Raw genomic sequence first — 25,548 nt, 5'->3', positions numbered from 1 at the left:
ATGAAATCAACACAATTGTTATACTTCTTGAGAAAAAAATATTTTTTTTCTTTAAAGAAGATAAAGAGATGCATCAGTTTACTACTTGATTATATTAGAGTTTTAATAAGTTCACCTACTTTAAATAAGTCGAAATGTAGTTTTCGTCCCTCATGTTTCTAATTTGTGCGATTTTAGTTACTTTTTTGTGTACTTTAAGTTACTTTTTTGTGTACTTTTAGTTACTTTTTTGTGTGCTTTTTGACTTCCAATTTACAAAAATAGTTATTCCATTAATCCTCTATCAAAAACTTTAACATTGTTTTCTATTTGACGGATATTGTCCAACGTTGCATTATATGCGTTATTCTTATGTAACATCTATAATTATAAAGTGCAATTTTGTTCCTTAATATTTTTTATTTATGCAGAATTGGTTCCCTTTATTTTTATGTGTACTTTTCATCTTGACATATATGATTGTGCAAGAATAACCCTCCTTTCAATACACTTAATATAAATACTCACAATCTAATAACTTATGAAATGATATCTCATTTTGAATATAAAATACGTGGTAGATGCATTTAATGTATCATTCTATGTGTCTTGTAGATTTAAAAAATACCACTTTGATCCTTATCTTCTACTATATTATTATATTAATAAAATCTGACATTTATAGAAATGTCTCTAATTACCAAAATAAAAATATAAATATAAATAAATCAATTAATAAAAATTAGAAAAGAGATAAGAATTAAGATTTTGTGTTCAACATGATACTATTCTCCCATTCTTTTGTTGTTGGTCTTCATCTTTATGAGCATTCATTGGTTTGACGTTAACATTCACATGACAACATATATTTCAAATTCATTTCAAGAAGATGAGGTTATCATTTTATAAGTTATTAGATTTTTATATGATACATTGAAAGGAAAATTATTCTTCCATAATCTTATAATTTAGAGGATTAAAAGTGCATATAAAAAATTAGGGGACAAATTCTATACAGATGGACAAAAATTACAATTTATAATTCTTGGTGTCACGTCAGAATGATACATGTAATACTACGTGAGACAACATCCACCATATAGGAAACAATGTTAGGGTTCGGATGAAAATTAAAGAGGATGACTATTTTTTTTACATTCACATAAATTGTAGGATGAAAATAGTACATAAAAATTAAACGTTCCAAAATCGAACAATTGAGAAATTTGAGGGATCAAAACTATATTTTAGTCTTATCATAATTTTTTGTTTATTTCCATAATTTTCTCTCATGTGACAATATAAATATGCATATTCTCTTATACAAAATACACAACTCAATATACTCAATCATTTTATCATACATTCCCAATGACTCCTATTTTTTTCCTCTTAGCTTTTCTTATATCTACCATCAATTCCCATGTTGCTGCCATAGACTTTTGTGTAGCAGACCTAAAGGGTGCACAAACCTCTGTAGGGTATCCATGCAAGTTACCTAAAGATGTAACAGTAAATGACTTTGTGTTTTCTAATTTCACAAATGGAGCACCAAACCAATTCAACTTCTCATTTACTCCTGCAATTGTTGATAATTTCCCAGCATTGAATGGACTCGGCTTCTCCTTCGCGAAGGTCGAATTAGAGGAAGGTGCTACGGTCCCAATGCACGCTCATCCTGATGCTACCGAGGTAGTAATAGCGGGTTCGGGTCCGGCTAAATACACTACTGGATTTATAACATCCGATAATGTCGTTTATACTAAAACATTATCAGAGGGTGATATTTTTGTCATACCAAAAGGGTTGTTGCATTTTGGAATTAATACTGGAAAGGGAAAAGCATCAGGCTTGGCCGTTTTTAGTAGTGAGAAGCCTAGCATCCAAGTCCTTGATCTTGCACTATTTGGAAATAAATTGGATTCTAGCATAGTAGAAAAAACTACCTTCCTTGATGCTGCACAAGTGAAGAAGCTTAAGGCTCTTTTCAAGGGTAGTGGCTAGGTTTTGATTTTGTAATCAATTGTAATTTTATTATTATCAAATTCTATCAATAAAAGTGCCTAGCATTATAACTTGGGTCAACATTTTCAAACTAACTTCAAATTAAATTTACTACATCCCTAATATCGAATGATGTAAAAACTGTACTGTATCGGCCGGTTCAACCGAAAAATCGGTGAACCGGTCTTCTAACCGGTACGGTACAAATGTTGAAATGGTCAAGTATTAAAACCAGTCAAAACCCCATTGGATGAGTATTATGGTCCTTGTAATCAACGATTCTAGACCTGACGCTCTTAAACAAAATCCCCAGTGGGGATAGTGGGGATCGGTAGGTGTCACGATCCAATATTACAATACCACCAATTTCACGACTTAAGAGAATTGATAAGGAAAATTTCACACTAATCTAAATGGTTTGGAGTCACGACTTAAGATATGAGATATATAATATCTCATATCTCATACTTTACTTGTCTTTATATATAGAAGAAAAAGACATAATATATTGTAAACATAATATATTGTTTTCCCCAACATGGGACATTTTAGTCATTTCATAGAATAATCAGAATTTTTATCCAAATTTCACGAGTTAGAAACAAAAGACTTAATTTAACTGTTAACTCACAATACCAGTTACAATTTGAGTGATCCATCATACGAATACTACAGATGGCACAAGGATCATGACTGATAAATAGAATATCCATCCGATTAATAAAGTATCTTTAATACGCAAGTATATGGAAAATGTGTCTGCCAATACACAAGGGTATTGTGTTGTTTGTGGTGGTAAGAAAGCAAAAATGTTTAAAATAAAAACCAACCCAAAAGAAGCGAATATATATATATATAATTTTTTTGTAAGTGAGATTACATATATGAAGAAGAAAATACAATTATACTAATTAAAAGAAATCAAACAAGGTGGATGAGTATTATGGTCCTTGTAATCAACGATTCTAAGTTCTAAGCCTGACGCTCTTAAACAAAATCCCCAGTGGGGTCGGTAAGTGTCACAATCCAATATTACAATACCACCAATTTCACGACTTAAGAGGATTGATAAGGAAAAGTTCACACTATTCTAAATGGTTGGGAATCAGCACAATGTTTTTGCACACAAAACACATAAAACCTCATATATGCCCAATTCTAGAATCATGGTCACTAAAGGAGAGTTATAAGTTCGGGAGTAGATTGTGAAGAAGATCTGGCTCCTGACCTTGATACGATTTTGATGAAGACACCAACATCACATAAAAGAAGAAAATGAAGAATATTTATGAAAACAATGAAGACAAAGCTTCAAGAACTTAGAATCTAAGTCTTTAGGAACTTCTATCCTTATACTCTAAATGTACAATTAGTAGTAATGCTCAAAAGTATTTTAAAAAGAAAATTGATAAACACAAGTATAAATGAAAACAATTTTCAAATATTATGTAATAGGTTACCATATCTAAGTAATAGATTACTGTGACTAAGTAACAGGTTACATGAGCGAGAAACAAGTTATCCAACAAAAATTGATCAGGGTAATCGATTACACCTTTTGAGTAACCGATTATACAACACAGTTAACAATTACTTTGTTGGACAAAATAGTTGGGTAATCGATTACACCTTTTGAGTAATCGATTACAACTTATGAAAATCAATTTCTCAGTTGGACAAAGTGTTTAGATAATCGATTACATGGATTAGGTAATCGATTACTGAGAGCTATTGCACTAGTTTTTAGATTCAAACTACACAATTTTCAACCCAAACGAAATGATTTCATTCAAATCAATTCCTATCTTTTCATAGAGGTGTTTTGGTAATTGGAAAGTCTATATAAAGGCATTGAAACTCATAATTCACAATATATAATTCACTTACATAATCTATACTTTTCTGAAATATTTACTGTATGAGAGTGCAAAACGTCAAGGATTGCATTAGCAAGGATTGCCTATGTTTTGATGAAGACAAGGAATTAGCTAAAGCTTGAAGATGACTCAACAATCAACATGCCGAAGGCTCAAGTGGTGTCTTATTAGACTTATGTTATAATTCTTTATTATCTTTTTAGAAGTCTAAGATGCTTGTCATAGATATTGAGTCTAGGTTAGGTAAACCTACAAGACTTTATAAAGTAATTAATCTACTAAAATGAGACATCATCTAGAAATATATGATAAGTAGGTCATGCATTTATATACATTGATTTTATGCATTAAAGGTATTATATTTTGGAAATCATGTATTGCATGAGCATATATCATTTAAGTAGTTTACCATTTAATCATGTATTAAAAATACATTGGTTAATCGATTAACCCTATAACTTAATCAATTAACATGTATGTTTTTCTACTATTTCAACAGCATAACTAAAAAACCGTTTTTAAGAGCCAAATTCTGTCTTGTATAAATACTGGCTTAATTGTATAAACGAATAAGGAAGAAAAAGAGAGAAACACATAGAGAAAGAGATATAGATCATTATTGTTAGAATCTATTAAGAAAGTGTTGAATTAGGATAAAGTTTAGATCATGCTAAGGCTTTAGATTTCATACTCACATTGCATGATTCTTTGAAAAGCTTTCTTGCATATTCTTGTGTTTTCTTGAAAGAAAAAGAGATAGATATTTTTGATGGCATATTTTCAGAAACCTCATGCATGAACATTAATATTAGACTAATACGTCTTGTGAGTTCTTGCTTAGGTCTTAGACTTTGATTTTCATTGTAATATCCGAGTATTAAGTACTCATTCATAACTCCAAGCATTGTTAAAGGATTGGGAAAATCCTAGCTACGGTTAGGTAAGGTGTTCATCACACAAAGACTTGGAGGTTTTGGGATAAAGAGCGATACATTGGCTGGGGTCAAATCGCATAAGAAAGGTTTTCTTGGGAGGCGGTTTTGGGAAAGGTCAAACCAAGGGTGACGAAGTTCTTTGGGTTCCAAGAAGGGAGCGCTCAAGTTTTGTATTTGGAAGCATGTATGTAACGTACATTGTGTTTCATAGTGAAGAAGGAAAATCTCTCAAATCAGAGGGGAGGACTGGATGTAGTTTTGTAGTGGACAGCAAAATGAACCAGGATAAAATCCTTGCGCAATCTTTTCTATCCTTTTCTCTTTTATGTTTCAATATGTTTTAATGTGAATCTGGAACTAATATTTTGCATACTTGTTCCTTGCTATGTTCTTATTAATTTTGCATAAAGGAACAATATATGTGCATTCAGTAATGCGCTCTATGTTAGCTAAATTTAACTCCTCCCCATGATCAATTTGCAGATTGATTATTATATCAGCAGAAGCCTTTTCCTTTTGTGCTTTCCCACCATTAACAAGTTTGCGAACTGTTTGCTTTGAAGGCTCCCCCTCCACATTAATTTTACCTTTTCTGCACCTTGATAGAAGATGTCCTGTACAAGATGTCTTGTCACAAAAAAAGCAAAGCCTTCTCTTTCTACTAGAATTTGGTTTGGCATATTACTCTTCAGGTCAATATCCACCAAAATTCGAGCAAAATGCTCAAACGATCTATTGGAAGTTCCCTCATCCAATGATATTGGAGTTCCCACACCCCCAGCGATAAAGAGCAAGATTTTTGCACTCCAATATTCCTGAGGCAGGCCCCAAATCTTAATCCAACACTGAGAATACAATAGTTTTTGAAGATTGGGATTGAAGTCAAATGACCAAAGAGAAAGCCTCAAGACACCTGGTTTTAGGTTCCAGGATCTCACCACACAAATAAAGCGCATATCCTCAACCAAAGAGAAGGCAAAATCATAGAAACCCCTTCCCAATGAGTTCATATTCCATTTACCTATCATGCTCCATAACGAAGAAAGCTTTGTTTTGAGCTCCAAGAACTTCAAAGGCGAATCCCCCTTTGATAATATGACTCTACCATGAAGATGTGATTGACATCGTATAAGGCCAGCTCGGTATTCCTCTTCAGGAATCTTTATGGCTATAGCCTCCCCTTTAATGCAGGGTTGGTGGAGCTAGGATATAGAGACATCACAACTGTTTTTTACCACGCTAGCAAAAGATTTCTTACTCGTTGCTTGCATTGCCTTTGGAGGAAGAGAGTGAGAATCCAAACAAGAGTTGAGGTTAGCAAGAAAATCCCAAGGAACAACAGGATCTTGGCTTAAGAATTTCATGATTATCCAAGAAGTGTGGAGACTAACAAACCCTAGCAGAGATTTGTTGACACATCATCATCAAGGAAATATCACGTCATCCACATGTAATGAATTAAAAACAATTATGCAGAAACAAATATTTTGGATGCAATGACGAATTGAAGTTTAATCTATTGAGATTCAATAACAACAATGTTATTTATGCTGTTAAGATTTATCACTTCAAATTGTTGATTCACATTTATTTCATACTTTTATATTATAATTATTTTGACTTGCATGACTATTTGTTAATTCAACTAATACAAGTGATGCAACTTTAATATTTATATTGTAATATTAAACTGATACATGTCTATATTAACTAATAACTTAGATCTTTCATTTAACTATAAATATTAAAAATATTTCTCAAAGCCAACACGAAGGGGTCCGTGCAAATGCACGAGAATACTCCTAGTTCTTTATCTAAAATGATGTGTAGCAATCCATAATATAGAGAACAAGAGTTGTGTAGTCATCAATGTCTCACATCACATTAGTTCGTAGACTTCCACCTTGGCTTCATTGTCCATGCTACCAAACTCGTGATCAATCATTGCTTATGTCTCTCGGAACATGTCAATCCCTACCTTTTGATTGTGTTCCTCGGGTCTTTATCCTATATAAATTGAAAAGGCTGGTGAAAAAACAAAAATGGATACTCTATTTGATATGTGTTATCCTTTTGCTAAATTGGCATTGTGCTTCCACCACTTCCTTCTTTTACTCATGTGTTATCCTATCATTTCATTCATTTTAATTTTTGCTTTTTTATATTTTTATCTTTTTTTTTTAATATTTAGACAATTTCAACTCTCTATAGATCATGCTCTTCTCTCATTCCCACCTTTCCCTTTCAATTGTAGTTTATATTGTAACATTTATTTTTATTTTTATTTTTTCTTCATTTCTCTTTTTCTAATATTTAGATTCCATCATTCTCATTCCCACTTTCCCCTTTCAAGTGCAAATCTATTGTTTCATTCATTTCAAATTTTTTTCTCTTTCCTCCTTTTCTAATATTTAGACAATTCTAGCTCTCTACAAATCATGATAATGTCCTTTTCTTAGTCTCATTGTCAGTTTTCCCTTTCAATTGCAATTTCAATTTTTTATTTTTCCATTTGTCTTTTTTTTAATATTTAGATTCCCCAAATTCTCTTTCGATTCGGCTTTCTCATATGATTAGGAGGTGATTCTCTTATATAGATAGTAACTTTAAGAAACAATCGTTTTGTCACAACCACTATGCCTATGTCATCAGTGCCTTTGTCAGATTTTGTTGGATGGACTGAAGTAGACCATGACAACTTCCTCGAACTTTTTCAATTGTAAAGTTTCTATCTTTAGTTCTCATTTCTTAATTTAGTGATTATTAGTTTTTGTAAACTTTTGTGTTTAGTATTTTTTTCTTTTAACCATTGATTAATATTTAATATTTAAGTAATAATTTAAAATATAATCTTTTTTGCTATTATCAACAACTAACATAAGAATTCTTCATAATGGAGAATGAAATAAAATATTTATTATAAATGAATAATTAATAACGAAAAAATAGGTAATATGGATCTTTGTATTTATTAAAAATAAATGATTAATTTTATTGTAATAAATTACATTAAAGATGATATTAAGATTATGAGTATTTACATTTTTCCATGAAATATCTTTTGAACAATCATAACACATCACTTATGTTCTTTAAAATTATTTTCTTTTAAAAAGAATGTTATAAGGATAGAGAATAGGTCATGAGGATTCACTTTGTTTCAACAAATCATATTTTGAAGGGTCGTGATGTTTCATTTTTTCCCTCCAACCATCTTTTGAATGGTCATGAAAAATCACTTTTATTTTTAAAACTCTTACTTATAAACAAATATACTAATAAAAAGTAATTATTTAAGAACTGAGGAAGGGTCGTGATGTTTTACTTCTTTTCCTAATTTCATCATTTCAACAATCGTGATACAACTTCATTTTATTTTTATAATGTGGACATAACCAAAAAAATAATACTCAACACTTTTATTCATAGAATTTGATAAAATTAAAATTATAAATTAAACCTATCCACTCCCCTTAAAAAGATCCTTAAGCTTCTTTACTTGTTCAGCATCAAGGAATGTAGTCTTTTCCACTATAGCAGAATCCAAATCATTGCCAAATAGTGCAAGATCAACGATTTGGACACTAGGTTTTTCACTACTAAAAACAGCCATGCCAGAAGCTTTTCCCTCTCCAGCATTAAATCCAAAATGCAACAACCCTTTTGGTATGACGAAAATATCTCCTTCTACTAATGTCTTAATGTAAACGACATTATCAGATGTTATAAATCCAGTAGTGTATTTACCTAAACCCGAACCCGCTATTACTACCTCAGTAGCATCAACATGAGTGTGCATTGGGATTATAGCACCTTCCTCTAATTCGACCCGCGCCATCGACAATCCAAGTCCATTCAATGCTGGGAAATTATCAACAATTGCAGGAGTGAGTGAGAAATTGAATTGGTTTGGGGTTCCAACTGTGAAATTAGAAAACACAAAGTCCTCCACTGTTACATCTTTAGGTAACTTGCATGGATACCCTACAGAGGTTTGTGCACCCTTTAGGTCTGCTACACAAAAGTCTATGGCAGCAACATGGGAATTGATGGTAGATATAAGAAAAGCTAAGAGGAAAAAAATAGGAGTCATTGGGAATGTAAAATGATTATGTATATTGAGTTGTGCATTTTGTGTAAGATAATATGCATATTTATATTGTCACATGAGAGCAAATTATGGAAATAACCCACAAACTAAACCCTAAACCCTACAATTTAAGAACTATCTATCTTTAAGAATTTCATATTGCTTATAATTCAAACCATAAACGTGCGTTTTGAATAAATTCATTAGTTGTGTTTTTAATATTTGAAAATAAATTCAACGTCATTTTCAACCAATTCCATGTTTAGCAATAAAGCGATGATCTAGTGGTGTAAGGTCACACTGGATCTACATGATCAAGCGTTCCATTCCTAGGAGTGACACTTGTTGGGAGGGGCAGCCACAATCCTCGAGAGGGATTAGTTCCTTAACCAAAAAAGTGAAAGAATACAATTGGCAATACAAAAAATTCAATTCCATATATTCAATATTGAAAACTTTTTTTTCCAAAATTGTTTATTTTTTTGGCGGGTTTAAAATCTCTCTCTAATGATTGACTATTATACTCTTTTTATTATCCTTAATGAAATATCCTTAGACCTTAGTATAATAATTTTCTGACCAGTAAACATTTATGTTTGATAATTTCATTTCCAAAAAAACTATCTATCTTTAAGGATTTAATATTGCTTATAATTCAAACAATAAACGTGCGTTTTAATAAATTCATTAGTTGACTTTTTAATATTTGAAAATAAATTTAACGTCATTTTCAATCATTTCCATATTTGCGTATTGAATATTGAAATTTTTTATTTTCAGAATTGTTTGGTTTTGGCGGGTTTAAAATCTCTCTGGTCTACAATTATATTCTCTTTATTATTATCCTTCAATTTTTTAATTACTCAACCAATAACCACATTCTTAAATGCTTTTGTTACTCAATGATTATCATAATTTCACTCATGAATCTCATGATGTTCCTTTTATTAAAAAATTAATCAACTCTTCTCAAACCCACACAAGAGAAAACATACTCAAGATGAGTCTAAAGCAAAGTTTTTGGAACCAAAAGGCAATTTAAATGTCATGCACTCTATTACTCAGCAACAATCACACTAGATTGATTAATTATTATCAATTTCATCAATGAGGCAGCATCATTCGTGTCCGCATCATACCCATCTTAAAAGGATAAATTTTTTCTTAATATTTAGATTAATTAGGAGAAAATAAATTATGAAATATTTATATTAGTATTTACTCATTCAATTAAAATGGAATGTGCATAAGAAAAAAAAGAACAAATAGGGAAGTTACCTACGGGTGCCAAAAGTAAACATGGGTGTTTAATCCACCCAAGGCTTTGACCTTTATTTGTGAAGGGGAAATGATCTACCACTAGGTTCACTTTGGGTTAAAAGTTGTTGGACCAATGAGATCACTTGGACAAGGTCATATGATTCTAGATCCTTCAAAATGCTATTTTTACCTTCAAATCCATCCATGTATGGAAGCACAAGTTGAAGGCTATTGCAATGTTTGAGGAGTGTGTATGTGGGGACAAAGATATTAGGTCTCAAAGTATGTCCTAAATCTATTTCGAAGCAATAACAATGAAGTAAAACTAGAAAAAAATAATAAATACTTAATTTTTTAATTGATATCACATAATTTGATAGATAGCAAACGTACTTAAGTACATACTTCAGGACAACAAATTCAGTATGTATACAATGGTGGGGTAAGAGAGGGAAGTGAAAAAGGATTTATTGGGTATTACCTGAGCCATTTTTTTTATTGTTGTGCAGAGAATAATGAAATAAAAAATGTAAAAATGGGAGGGAGGTTTTCGTGTTCTTCTTTATTCATTTTTGTAACCACCACAATAAATCGAATTTAATAAAAATACTGCTAAATGACTTTTGAAATTAAATCCGAAACCGTAAGGTAATTTCTTCAACTAAAAAAAAATTGGTAGATATTAATGTAGCCATTTTTGTTATTGTTGCATAGAGAATGATGAAGTTAAGAATGTGAAAATGGAAGGGAGGTTTATTGCTCTTCTTTATTGAATTTTTTTAACCACCACAATAAATATGAAATTAATAAAAACAACTGCTAATTGATTTTGAAATTAAAACCGAAAATGTAAATTAATTTCTTGAATTCAAACCAAACCGACGAATTCAATTTGAATGAAACCGTCCATAATTAATTGGTTTAGATGCATTGAAAAAAATTATATATTTTTTGTAATAAAATTATTTTTCAATATTTTACATATGTCGTACAAAATTGAGTGTTTATAGTTGTCTATTTTTACTTGTTGTTTACTGGATAAGAATTAAACTTAGGTTTGAATATTATCCTACCATGTCATTAGTAAACAAATTAAACTTAGGTTTGAATATTATCCTAGTACGTCATTAATAAACAAAAATGAATGTCAATTTTATTAAAAATAGTTCAAGATAATGATCTCAATGCAACTTTTAGAACGAAAACAGAAAAATACTACCACAACTCATAATAATAAAATTTAAAACGAGAATACATGAATAAAGTTATTAGCTAAGGTAATTTCTACATTCAACATTGCTATGTTGATTTTTAAACCTCCTTTTAACTATTGTGAACTTGGGTTTTCTGGCTGCAAGGTGATTCTTGCGCAGCAAGGCTGCCAAGTAACTCAGATTGGCCTTTTTGACCACTCTCCTTGATCGAGTATTGTTTTGCTGAGCGAGATCTTCCGTCTCGCTCAACGATTTTTACTAAACTTGATCCCTCTATTTCGTTGAGCGAGTTTTGCTAAACTTAATTGCTATCTATTTATGATATTAATTTATTAAGTATAAGAGATGATTTTGCCAAACCAAAATTATAGAAATCTATGGTGTCTTATTAGGCTGTAAAAAGAAGGGTAATCTTAACATAATCCTCCATTCCACAATTTTCTCATAAATTAACGAGTTACACAATTACAACAAAAATAAAATACACAAAAAAAGAAGAAATTGCATACTCAACTCTACAAGGGAAAACAATGCATAATATATAACACAACACAATGAGATAGAAGAAAGAAAGAAAGGTAATGATCTTAAAAACCCTAAGGGTAAACACAATGAGTCTCTAATATTTAGTAGTGTCCAGGTTTGAAGAACATTTTCCCAGTAATGCCACAAGATAGAGCTTGTGTAGGTATATTCTTAACTTTGTGTACACCCTCAGCAAAAACAACACCCATTCCCATATGCAAATGAGGTTCAATGTGGCAATGGAAGGCCCAAACTCCAGGGTTATCTGCCCTAAACCTTAGGGCAGTCCAACCATATGGAAATATAACTGCTGTGTTCCTCAATGGTGCATGTGTTAAGTTGAATTTCTTCTCATCACCTTGTTTGAATTTCCCTTCTCCATACCCCAAAACCCAAAAATCATGTCCATGCAAATGCCAAGGGTGAATCTCACTACCAACACCACTTAATTGGTTAGCATTTTGAAGTATCACATCAATAACTTCACCTAATTGAAACATATAAACCCCATTACCAATATTTGTGTTAGGGTTCACTGGAGGCTTAAAAATATCATAATCACTAGGGAATTTCTCTGGTGGAGGATTTGTGTCAAAAGAATTGTTAAGCTTAAACTTAATTGAACCCAAATAAGGTGTTGTTGGCAATGTTAATGAAACATTATTTATGGACCATTTGGTGAACCCATTGAAACTATTTTGTGTGTTTAGGAGTAGAATTCTACGGTTGAAATTCTTAGGAGGTTGTGGGGTACCCATTTTGGCAATAATTTTCTTGGTGAATGTTTTGCTATGTTCAAAATCATTCCATAAAGGAGTGATTGGAGGAGGTGAAGATGGGAAAATTGAGGCTGAAATTGTTTTGTAGTTTAGAATTGTTAACCCTTGTGGTGTGTTAGGTTTTCTTCCTCTAACACCAATTGAAAGCCAATAATTTTTCTTTGGGTCTTGATCTGTTTTGATAAGAACTGAATAGCTCTCACCAGAGTAAATGTCTATGTCATCAACAGCAAATGGTTGAACATAGTTTCCATCAGCTTCCACCACAATTAGTTTGTGATTCTAGATAATAAAAAATAATATTATTTGTTAGTTAATCAATTATGTTGGCTGAAGAGAGAGAAAATAAAATAATAAACTAGGGTTTTTTTTTAATTTTATTATACAAATAATGTAGTTCATGCAAGAAACATTTATATTATTTCTACATCTAATCTAACAAAAAGACATGAATTAAAAGTTAAATGGTTAGTGAATATTTTGTTGCAATGAAATGAGAGGGTGACTAAACAGTGCCACCAAAACAGCAATACTAAAAAATGAACACTTAAAATATGGTCACTCTAGAGTTTAACTTCTCTCCGATACTCGAATATGAAGATGAAATATTTTAAAAAATTATTGTAAATAGCATGAAATCATGATCGTTAAAAGATTCTTTTTGCTACGTGTCATAATTTTATCTAGTATATTCTCGGTTACAGGAGACAATCCTATCATATAGATATTGGGTACTGGACATGGTCCAAGTCTTTCACGTGCTTGATTCTACCGTTTTCTTGGCCTATCTATCAGTCATAATTTTGCTAGCTTTAATAATTTACTTACTACTCCATTGTCTTTTTCCTCTCTATCTACAGCTAGCACTTTTAGATATGTCTTATTAACAATTGAGATCTACTAGCCCTACCTTACAAATATATATACGGGAATTATTCAAGTAAGAACAATAAATCCGAGCCTTATTATTTATTACATGATTGTTATGTATCTTTATCTTTTAATCTTCACTCTTAAAATAATATTCAATAATTTATATTAATTATTCTTATTTCTCGTAATAACAATTGTTGTTATTTGAGTCGCAGTATAATATCTATTCTGATGAGAGGTAATGGTCACTAAGATGCATTATGGATATTATGTGTAAAGGCCAATTAGAACCATTCATGAATGTCATGCACTATATCTAGACATATCAAAATGCACCATTAAAGTTTAAAAGTAAGACAAAAAAAAGTGAGAGATAGTGAAGTGTGCAGCATGCTCTAGTGATGGTGGGTCATGTCATAATAAAAAAAAGAGGGGTAAGTCCCTTATATTTTTCGATCTTATCAGTTTAGTTATTTAAAAATGAAAAGATCTAAAATGATCCCAAAAATGTTAAATTAGTCATTTTTGGGGTCAAATTAATCTCTATCAAGTAATATAAAACATGTTAAAAATAACTAATTTGACCTACATTTAAAAATTTGAAGACCATTTAGGTCTTTTCTTTTTTTGAAGAACTAAATTGATAAGATCAAAAAAATATGAGAGACTAAAATGAGTATTTACTCTAAAAATAACTTACTGAAATGGCCAAGTTGAGGGAAGCTAAAGAAGTGGTACTAGCAATTCTGATCCTATAGGTCTTGTTTGGTTCCACATGAAGAATCTGAGGTGCCCATTCTTCACCACCTTTCAATTGGCACTGGGGTAGGGTAGTGTTGCTGAATTTAGCTGCTAGGGAACAATTGAATTGTCCTCTTCCATTGATTAGGATTGTCTGAAAAGTGGAAAATGTGTGCAAGGTTAGAAAAAGATAAAGATGTCCATTCTCAAAGGCTAGCAAACAAAATCAAGAAAAAAAAATCATATTTCTTTATGAGAGCATAATCTCGATGCAGAATTAAAGTTATTGCTTAATGGTCAATAGATTACTAATTTAAATCGTGAAAATAGTCTCTCTATTTGCGTGTTTTTTCTTGCAATATCAATTATCAAAATTGTGCAAGAAATTTGGTGTAAAATTGTTAATTATTCATACATTCTTTTATTCAAACCATTTTTTTATCAATAATAATATAGATAAGGAAAGTGAGGTCAACAAACTTTATATGATAACTTTTTAGTGGAAAAACATATTATATCTGATTGTTTGAAGGAAAAAATTAGAGAAAAGAATGTATTAGAGAAAAGGAGGAAAGAAAGTATAGATATTTAAATATTAGGTGTCTATATATTTTTATACAAATTTTTCTCATCAGAAAATGTATTTCGGTAGATTGTGAGATATGTTTTAACATTGTACTAAATCAAACAGACAAAAGATTTATATCTGAAGAAAAAAAATGATATGATGATAATGCAAAATTTTATACCTTAATTTATGATGCAAGCAATTACATACTTTTTTTTTATAATCAATCATTTATATAGAATTAATCGTTTTCTAATTATCATATAACACAACAATTTTACTTGTAACAGAGGATCTAAGTTAGGAATTTCAAAAATACTCATCCCACAAAAATAGCTGTAATGGGTACTTGCTTATAGATGGAAAAGATGGTCACGATACTATAAATTTATTTTTAAATAAATACTACATATATAATACTTTTTATTTTATTTTATAAGTACATATTATTTATTTTATTATTATTTTATAATAAATCGTAGAAATACAATATAAATTTAACAAAATATATAGTACGAGTATAAGCATAAGTAATCACTACATGCATCATCTAGTTATTATCATCCATAATCCAAGTTGATGAACCACATTTTAATCTAAACCTTAACTCTATTAATACATTGTCTTGTTAATAGGTATGCCAATAGGACGAAATGGGCATGGGTAATGATTTTGTGTATCCATACTTGTACTATTTACGTGTATTCGTATTGATATATATGCATACCCAACAAGTATTTAAATTTAAATATATATATTTAAATATTTTTTTATAATGGGCACGTATTATAATACTATTTTCTACCTCTAGCTATTTTTCAGGTAACCGTTGTGGGTATTTTAAATGGGATCTACATTATGAGTTTTTTGTCATGCATACTTATGAAATGTGATGATAAAAAGAGAGAAACTTACGACAAAAAGAGGGAACATGAAAGTTCCACTATACTAATTAAAAAGTCCAATTTGGGGAAATGAGCCCCACGCGCTAACTTTTTAAAGTTATTTATTGGAATTAGGGTTGATTTAGATCTGGAATTTGGACCATTCTGTGCAAAATATTCACATTTCTATTTTTAATTTTATTTCAGCTCACATGCGCATGTACAGGAACTTGAAAAAGTTAAGAGTAGCACTATGAACTGTCTCAAATAGTAATAATGCTGATGCATGTGGATGTATAATTCAAAGAGTATAAAATCTATCGATTTTCGGTATAAACGTTTATACATATGCGCTTCATCATCTATCATTCATTTAGAATATTTATTTTTAAAAGTTAATAATAATTAAATATTAATGGTGAATGATGTGATGATATTGTATAAAACTCATACATTGTCAGTGTATACATTTTTTTCTTAATTCAAATGGCAAATTAAAAATGGAAAGTAGCTTACATAAATTAAAGTGTAAGCGACACAAGTCTTACCAATAATTGATGGTGAATTAAAAAGATAAAGAAAGATAAATGAGTTGCAATTATGGAAAGAATGATATTTTTAATTTAAATATTGAACATGGAAACACTATTTGTTCTCCTTTTACTTTTATGAAGTATTATATTAAATATTGAACATGGAACACTATTTGATTTATTTGTCGCTTGGGAAAGTTACAAGTAAGGAATTTCTTATAGAATTTATTGGAAAATATTTAAAATAAATAATTTTGTTTTTTATTTTATAAATTCAGATGAGCATGTGTCGATTGAACCAAGCAATATGATTCAATTAATTTTTAAACCTAGATCGGATCTTATATTAAAATACTTAACTGTTTTTGAATGTTAATTGACTTAACTTATGAACCTAAACTCAATATCTAATTAATATAATTCATTTTCCCTCTTTTTTTTATATGAAATATTTTTGATATTATTTATTCTTGTGGATACTTAATTTAATACATAAAATAATATTCATGCAAATACTTATGTATCATTTACATATGTATATATGATGAAAATATTAAAAAAATATGACATATAAAATTATATAGTGTTGTTATTTTAAATAATTTGAATAAGAGTATCCTAAATAACTAATACAATCAATTCAAAAAAACTTTGATAAAACATTATCATATTATAATGCATGATACATAGATGTTGCAACCATTGCCCCCAAGAAAAATATATTTACCCAATAAGCACATATAAATATAAATTAAAGGTGAGCATAAGATAAATATAACTTATTCCTCACCCAATCATAGGGACTAATTTTTCAACCTAAATTTGGTCGATCGAATATAAATCTAATTAAGATCGGATCAAATTTGGTGAGCAAATAAAATGGTATCCTACTCATCCTATAGAGAACTCATATACCCACAATTTGTAAAATAAATGTAACATAAATAGAAATTCAAGGTATATATATTTTGAATAATGTACCTGAGGCTCACCAATCCATCTCATTGGTTTGGAAGAGAGTCCAACTTCTTGTTCATGTGAACTTGTGTGATAGAAATCACTTAGAAGCAAATTGAATTCACCATCATAATGAAATGACTCACTTTGTCCCTTTGGTAAATCCACAATTAGTGAACCATACAACCCTGCTGCTCTTTGCATACCATAGTGGCCATGGTAGAAATATGTGCCAGGCTACACAATAAAAGTAAAAACCCATTAATTCATTAGCCCTAAACCCTAAATATTGATAGTCTCGTATCAGGAGATAATTTATTTTTTTCAGTTAATAAAAGTATGACATATGTACTATTTTGTTTAGTTTCAGAAGTATTTTTTATAGAAACTGATTAAATAGAATACATATCATGATTTTAGTAACTGAAAGAGATAAATTATCTTCTTATACCAGAATATATTTTATTCTCCGATTCTAAATAATTAACTATCAACTATATGCTCTAAATGAACAAAAGAGCATCATGGGTCTCTATTAGCACCTATGAACGGCCTATATGTGTCCCATTCCTTTTTCATAACCCATCACATTTTACAAATAATATGAAAAATTTACCTTTTTTATTATTTAAATGGTAATATTTAATTGATCAGAGATAGAAAATAAGACAACTTTAAAAACAAATGATCTTTGTCCGGTGTTACATATGTATAACCCCAACCCATAAGTTTATATTTTATAAGACACTAATCAAAATTTGTGCCAAAAAAAATACTCATGTGGTTGTTCAAATACCATTTTTACTCAAAAAAATAGAAGAAAAAAAGGAAAAAAAAAGGGTAGTAATGTAAAATTACCTTGTCAACTATGAATCTGTAATGGAATGTTTCCCCTGGGTTTATTGCACACTGTGAGATTGCCGCAGTTCCATCAGCCCAAGGAGTTCCAAGCTGCACACATTTAAATCTAGAACTATTAGAACAATATAACAAGAATCGAACTCTTGACTTAATCAGTTCAGTTATATATCGAGTCGAGTCTTTTTTCGTAGAATCGAGTAATGATTATATTACTAATGAATAAAATTAATAAAAACCTGTCTAATTCCATGCCAATGAATAACAGTTCCTTCAGTGTGAAGCTTATTAGTGAGTGCAATATCAAGAGTGTCTCCAACTTCAGCTCTAATAGTTGGACCAGGAAATTGGCCATTGATTCCCATCACAACATGTTCTGAACCATCTGGTTTATAAATCATGTATTCCACATCAAAATTGTAGTGTCTTACCCTTGCTCCTATTGAATAATGAAACAAACAAAGCCATATAGAACAAACAAAAAAAATGTTAAGGCTCATTTTTAATAGCCTTAACTAGGAGCAAGGGCTTTATTAAATGAAGAAGCTATTAAGGTACAAATGAAGTGAATGATTTGTGAACTTATATATAGAGAAGAGGGTGAGGGTTAGATTTTTTATATGAAAGGATTAGCAATTTTTTTGGAAAAGAGTGAGAGGTCCTTCTTTCTTTAAAAATAAAATTATATGTCCATAATAAAGTTGTTTCCATAGATGAGAGACTCGAACTGGTTAGATGTCCAGTTCACGGTTGAACCGATCGGACGGCCGGTTCAAGCCGAGTTTTATAACACTTAATTTTTTTCTGATTTAAATTTTAAGTTTCTATATTTAGCATTTTTTATTCTTGTATCCAAAAAATAAATAACATTGACTTGACAAATAGGAGGACACATCTTACTTATATGCAAGTTTATGTGAATTTATAAAATATTAAAAAAATATTTAGAATATCAACATTTTTTAAATATTAAAAAAAATATTTACCATTTTAAATATCTTTTGATAACATTCTAATTTTGTGCTAAAAAGGAAGAAAATTCTGCATAAATGCATATTAATTGTGTAATATGAGTGTAATTTTATATAATTAGGTTTGTAAATAATCAATTTTTTCTGGTCAAAAAAGCCCAAAATTGATTTTTTTAAATGAAACAAAATCATAATTTTTTTAATTATTTAATAAATAATTTCAAAAATAAAAAATTAAATAAAGTCACATTTCTCAAATTAAAAAATGAGAGGTAAATGTTGATATTTATCCCTACTTCCATGCCTCATGTTTACCACCACCACTCCCTAAGCCAGTCTTTGACTTCGGACTTGGATTTCCACTCTCGGGTCAATTTTTGTTCCTCATTATTTTATTTTAATAGAATATACAATTTACTAACGGTAACAATAATAATTATTAGACAATTATTATTATTATTATAATTTACTAATTTACTAACGATAACAATAATAATAGATTGACTCAAGTAAAAATAATACTAATAATAATAAATAATAAATCATTTTGTTTGCTAATAAAAATTACATTATTTATTGTTGACTTTTTTACTCTACTTTCCTTCTCATGAAAAACTTAAAATAATGTAGTTCCCTTCTATCACTTAAACTCACATTTGCCACAATTTTAAAGTATAATGGGATTAGGATATAGAGTAAACTTAAGTTTCTTAAAATTGATGGACAACTAATAAATCAACAATCATTAAGTCACTTCTTATAATAAATATAAAAACTCTTCAATATTGAAAAAATGAGATATTAAGTTTTCGCCCCAAACATATCTACTTTAACAAAATAAATCAAATCAACAAAATATTTTCTACCAAAAAATTATATAGTTTTGATTTCCTATTACTCATGAATACATAAAAGCAAGATGTTATCTTGTCACATGCAATAAAAATAAAAATTATTCTTCCCTTTTTAATAAGTAAAATAATCAAACAACTTCAGATTTTAAATAAGTCCATGCACTTAGGTATTATAGATGAATGACACATTCTTCTACCACATCAACATTGTTAGTTATTTTTTGGAGTAAATATATATTTTGATACTCAAAGATGAAAATCCAAAATGGATCACAAAAATATCAAATGTTAATCAAATTAGTTTATTTTAGCATATTCTATAACACCTAATATGGACTAACTTGATCATGAAAATGACTAATTTTGATCGTGAAAAAGATTAATTTGACTCAAATATAATATTCTTGGAGACTATTTTAAATTTTTAAAATTTTAAGAAACGAAACTGGTAAATGTAAAAAATTTGATGGATCAAAATAGACATTTACTCTACTTTTTAAAGATCAAAATTGTCAAATAAAAAAACTTGAGGGACAGAAATTCAAAAAAGTAAAGCATGTGAACCAAAATTAAAGTATTAAAATTGTATGTAAGCTTATTATATTATTGAACGGCATAATCATTTTATAGTCAAAATGTGTGAGCTTGTGATTAATTTAGTTTCAAACGTGCAAATTAAGGAACACGACAACTTCTACGGGAAGAGACCAGCTAGCCTTGAGATTCAATATATTGTCTCCTTTTCTGAACAAAACAACTTGTGAATGATGCTACCTCTTTTTAGACTTTAATAATTGTAAGTCTCCAATTGTAGCCTTAGTAGAGCGAAGTTGTGTAAACTTTAATAAGTATATCATATTAAATAAGATGTTTGAAAGATTCGAATAATGAAAAAAATAGTTGAATATATTTAAAGGAATAAAGTCACATATTCTTGTGCTAGTAACGTATATATTCTTCTCGATTTAGTGGTGGATCTTGATCTAAAAGTTAAGGATGTCGAAATATTTGAAATTTGTTATTATATTAAGTCTCATATTATCTAGTATTGAAAATAAGGTAAGATAATAATGTTATATATTGGATACAAGTCTTTTGTTACAACGTGCACCTACGAGAAGCACTAATTAGAAACAGCCCATGGGCCTTGGGCTCATAGGTGCGCTAGAACTAGTAATGTTTATTCTCTAATAATATAATACTAGCCACTCAACACTATGGGTGACACAAACACAATTGATCGAACTCTGTTAACAAATTCTCTTGTCTTCTTATTTTCTTATCTTCTATTTATTTTATGTCATTTATTTGATTGCATGTGGTCAACATTGCGCAACAGTTGTTTCCACTACATCAACAATTGGTATCAAAGTCAATTGATTAATAACTCTTAACCTAGATGTCAAATTCATTATGGAGAAGTTTAATGGAACTAATAGCTATGGATTGTGGCATAGGAGTTTGAAAGACATGTTGACCAGACAAGGTATATCAAAGATACCACATGAGGATATTAGATGAGTTAGAGAAGAAAATATAACGTGATCATGATGGGACCACATTAGTGTTGGATCCATAACCCCATGTATTGGATCGATACCAAGATGGAGATAAAGACTCGAATGTTGAGTCAGGCTTTGACATTGATATTGACAATATCTTTCTAAATGTTGGAGAGGATGATCTCATTTGATATGAGAAGTCGGTTATTGTGATATTACGATGAAGGATGTTAATTAATTGCTAGCAGACCGACAAAAACACATGGGCGTTGGATGACTTTAGTGCATGGTGTAACACATGCATTGGCTTTGATGCAGGGTATAACACGAGCATGGGTAGTGATATAGGGTATGACATAAGCATTAGCTTGGATTCAAGGGTGTAACATGAGCATTGGTTAGCATTGATGCAAGACTTGTGCTATGAGTTTACTCCTTATGGTGGAGTATGATAGTTCTTTTTAACTAGATTGTTGGAATAACATTGGTCATAGTGTTTAGGCTTCCCAAGGAAGCTTTGTGGTTCATCTAGCTGAGTATTGAAGAGGATGGTTGTTGGTGAATTTTAGTGTAGATATTCTATAATATCGAAAGGCGTCCTAGCATTGGAGAGTTATACGGCGTATTTCGTTAAACAATGGTAGAGGGAGCTGAACTGCAAGTTTAGAGAGCTAGGCTCTTGGTAACATCATCAATAATACTCAAAAAGGCTTATGTTGAATGAGAAGCAGACCCTCTATGAAAGAGTTGGTAAAGAGAGTTACGGATGGAAGAATGTGAAGTTAAATATTCGCTAAGATGGGGATTGTTATGCAAATTTCCTATGGAGTGAGATATTAATGTATTTTAGTCAAGGTAAAGATTATTGGTGATGCTTGAAAAATGTTATTATATGAAGTCTTACATTGCTAAGTATTGAAATGGAGGTAAGCGATCAATATTATATATTGGACTCAAGTTCCTTTTTATAACGTGCACCTATTAGAAGCATCAATTATAAAGAACTAATTAGAAACGCCCATGGACCTAGGCTCAAGTGATAAAATTTATAATTCTTTTCTCTAATAATATATTTGTATTCACTCCATATTCTCGGTGACATAATACATTTGAATAAATTTCGTTAACAATTTCTTAATATACTTCTCTTCTATTTATTTTCATGCTTTATTTTATTACTTATGACTAATGTTGGGCAATGTTAGATTCATAAGATATGTTAAAAAAAAATATAACTTCATATAAAGTGTATTGCTCTTAATTTTTAAAGATAAATTCATTCATAATGAAATTAGATGTTTGAGTTTCAATTATTAAGGTTTTAGCATAAATTAACATATTGTCTAAAATAATTTCATGTTAAATTTTATTACCTAATGTTGTTTTAATTATCTTCATTCTTAAAATTGATCTCTCTTTAACATAAGACAAATGACTCTAACAAGCAATTAAACATTCATAAGCAACATTATTCATTATAGAGTATGCTAACTATAAAGAAAACATTTTAAGTCAAATGAATTGAAATCATCTTTGACATCTATCTTCATTGAGGAGATGTTTTTCAATATATCATTGATATGGACTCCGATAAGAATAAGCTCTCCAAATTTCGGTTCTTTAGTTCATTGAATATTCTCAAATTTGTGGGCTTTTTCCACCCCACATTCTAGAAAATAATATTAATTTTATAAATTCATAGTTTTAGAATATTTGAAGGTTTTTCATTTGATAGAATCACTTGATCAATTTAAGAATTTTGTTTAAGTAAATATGTCAAATTATATCATTTTGGCCATCTTTTTTGAAAAGTTTCCTTTTGAAATATGAATTAATTGTTTTATTCTTGTACATCTATAGAACATTGAAACACAATAGTGAAGATCACTTGTCACAAGATTTGGTTCTATTGTGTATCAATCTTATAAAAAAATGACAATTAGTTAAGGAAAAAAATCGTAAAAACAAAAAATAATTTTTTTTATTAGTTGTTGTAATATGATTACCTTGGGACATGAAGACCAGAATTTTATGGGACATATGGTCCTCGTTCGAAACATAAAGCCATTAGATAAAGAGATAGAAAAAGAGACTTAAGAATGAAATTAAAATAATAAATTCTATAAATGAGGTTTTTATCTTCTTATTCTCACTAATGGGCAATTAAACTAACACATTGTAGTATCAAACCAACTATGAAGTCCAACAATGAAACTTCATGAAATCATTGATTCAAATAATCAACTTTTTCATCTAATAATAGTCTCTATTCTTAGTCTTTTATTTTATGTTAATAAACTATTATTGGAATGAATTCATCCTTAATGATGTAGCTTTTATACGTGGCTTCTTTATACAATAGAGATTGATTTCCTATATCATAGCTTTCTATAGGTTTCATATTACAAGTTGCAACATTTTTTGCTGAAATAATAGTTAAACATCATAGTTTCATAACATAACCATGCATTTTTAGCAAATATTTCATGTGTTTGTTCTTTCTTTTCGAGTGTAAAGATTTATACACATATACTTCATCATTCACCATTCATTTGAATTAAATTTTTGAAAAGTCGACCATAATTAAATATAAATGGTAGATTATACAATAACAATGTATAAAACTCATACACTGTCAGTGCATATATTTTTTTCTTTTTCTAAATATGTTATTTCTTAGTAGAAGTTTGAACACTTGACTAGACAATTGTATAAGAATAACCACATTCTCTATATCTTACACAATATTATGTGATTTGAAAAAAATGTATGTATAAAGAATGTATAAGTTTTATATATTGTTGCTATATTATTCACTATTCATATTTAATTATTATTAACTCTTCAAAAAAGTAATACAATGAATGGTATATGATTTAGTGAGTGTGATAAATCTTTATATTAACAATATATTTATATTATAGTCATGTAAGGGTGAGCATATGTCGGGTGGGATGAGTTAAGGCTTATCCCTTACCCAGTCCTAAATGTTGTCCTAATTATTTTCTTGAACCCAGACTCAACCATAGACCTGAAGTTAACCCAATCCTGAATATCGATCGAGTTAGCCTTTAAACCTGAACCTAACTATAAACCCGATTAAATATAATACATAGTCAATTTAGATAAAGTCTTCTCAATATTATTTATTATTATGAATATGCAATTTAACATATAAAATGATATATGTATATATTATTAATCATGTATATATATGATCAAAAAATTAGAGAATAATGATACTTTTGATAAAAATGTGTCATTACTCTGTACACATTTGAATAAAGACACATACAAACATGATTAGTGAGCGACTATGGGTCGAGCCGAGTCATGTTTTATCTCTATCCGATCCTAAATATTGACCAGATCTAATTTTTGAACATGAACCTAAACCCTAGACCCGGTGAGATCTGACTCTATTTAGATATGATCATAATTAAACCATATAGGATAAGCGGATAAAATAGAGTCCGGCTCATCTCTTAGTCATGTTTTTAACACTATTAATATATATATATATATATATATATATCAGCTGTTCCCGGTCCACTGAAGATTCCCTTATGATTGACCCCTTTGATGTATCAAGCAATGTCCTTAGCATGGTTATACAGTTTATACCACTTCATTTGTTATAAGCTTATGATTGGTTAGAAAAAAATATATTTAAGTTAAAATTTAATTATTAAATATTTTTTTAACTAATTACAAGCCTATAACACATGAAGTGACACAAATTATATGATAACATATGTGCTCTCCTTAACATTATAGCCGAGTGCACTGTACAATATATATTATGAGATGGATGTGGACATTTCAATGGATGTATAAGTTTCTCTATAATATTTGTATTTAAAATAAATAATGTATCCTCATTCTGATGCTTATAAATTTTTGAGTGTATCCTTTGATTTTTGAAAAATAAAAATTCAAACTAACATATAAATTTCATGAATGTAAATTAAAATAGTCTTTATCATGTGTTATAAATAGATTAAGAATTAGCTAACTTAATACACATTTGATATTTTTAGAGCATTTTGAGTTTTTTTCATTTTTTATAGATTAATATTGATATTTACTACAAAATAAAATAAAAATTATTTATATTGTAATTCAATTAGGAAGTTTATATATA

At 29.5% G+C, this 25,548-nt stretch overlaps 3 protein-coding genes across 3 annotated transcripts; 1 reads left to right on the top strand and 2 right to left on the bottom strand.

Annotated features, from left to right (window-relative positions):
• LOC109344525 (germin-like protein subfamily 3 member 1) lies at positions 1,351 to 1,983 on the top strand. The gene has a single exon (XM_019583288.1). The coding sequence runs from the start codon at positions 1,351 to 1,353 to the stop codon at positions 1,981 to 1,983; it is 633 nt and encodes a 210-aa protein (XP_019438833.1).
• LOC109344524 (auxin-binding protein ABP19b-like) lies at positions 8,256 to 8,888 on the bottom strand. Its single transcript, XM_019583287.1, has one exon. It carries the CDS (start codon positions 8,886 to 8,888, stop codon positions 8,256 to 8,258), a length of 633 nt encoding a protein of 210 aa, XP_019438832.1.
• Positions 11,865 to 18,618, bottom strand: LOC109344964 (L-ascorbate oxidase-like). Its single transcript, XM_019583698.1, has 5 exons — positions 18,317 to 18,618; positions 18,078 to 18,170; positions 17,244 to 17,456; positions 14,237 to 14,431; positions 11,865 to 12,945 (listed from the first exon to the last, which is right to left on the bottom strand). Exons 1-5 carry the CDS (start codon positions 18,575 to 18,577, stop codon positions 11,986 to 11,988), a joined length of 1,722 nt encoding a protein of 573 aa, XP_019439243.1. The 5' UTR covers positions 18,578 to 18,618; the 3' UTR covers positions 11,865 to 11,985.

This window comes from Lupinus angustifolius, chromosome LG04 (assembly GCF_001865875.1).
Source record: "Lupinus angustifolius cultivar Tanjil chromosome LG04, LupAngTanjil_v1.0, whole genome shotgun sequence".
Classification (NCBI taxonomy): Eukaryota; Viridiplantae; Streptophyta; class Magnoliopsida; order Fabales; family Fabaceae; genus Lupinus; species Lupinus angustifolius.
This window is presented reverse-complemented; position numbering and strand designations above follow the sequence as displayed.

Excerpts from the sequence above, each read along its gene's own strand:
- LOC109344525 (XM_019583288.1), top strand. The coding sequence starts at position 1,351 with ATGACTCCTATTTTTTTCCTCTTAGCTTTTCTTATATCTACCATCAAT.
- LOC109344524 (XM_019583287.1), bottom strand. The coding sequence starts at position 8,888 with ATGACTCCTATTTTTTTCCTCTTAGCTTTTCTTATATCTACCATCAAT.
- LOC109344964 (XM_019583698.1), bottom strand. The coding sequence starts at position 18,577 with ATGAGCCTTAACATTTTTTTTGTTTGTTCTATATGGCTTTGTTTGTTT. Across the intron at positions 17,457-18,077 it reads ACAGATTCATAGTTGACAAG|CCTGGCACATATTTCTACCA; the intron begins GTAATTTTACAT and ends TTTATTGTGTAG. Across the intron at positions 14,432-17,243 it reads GATGGATTGGTGAGCCTCAG|ACAATCCTAATCAATGGAAG; the intron begins GTACATTATTCA and ends TCCACTTTTCAG.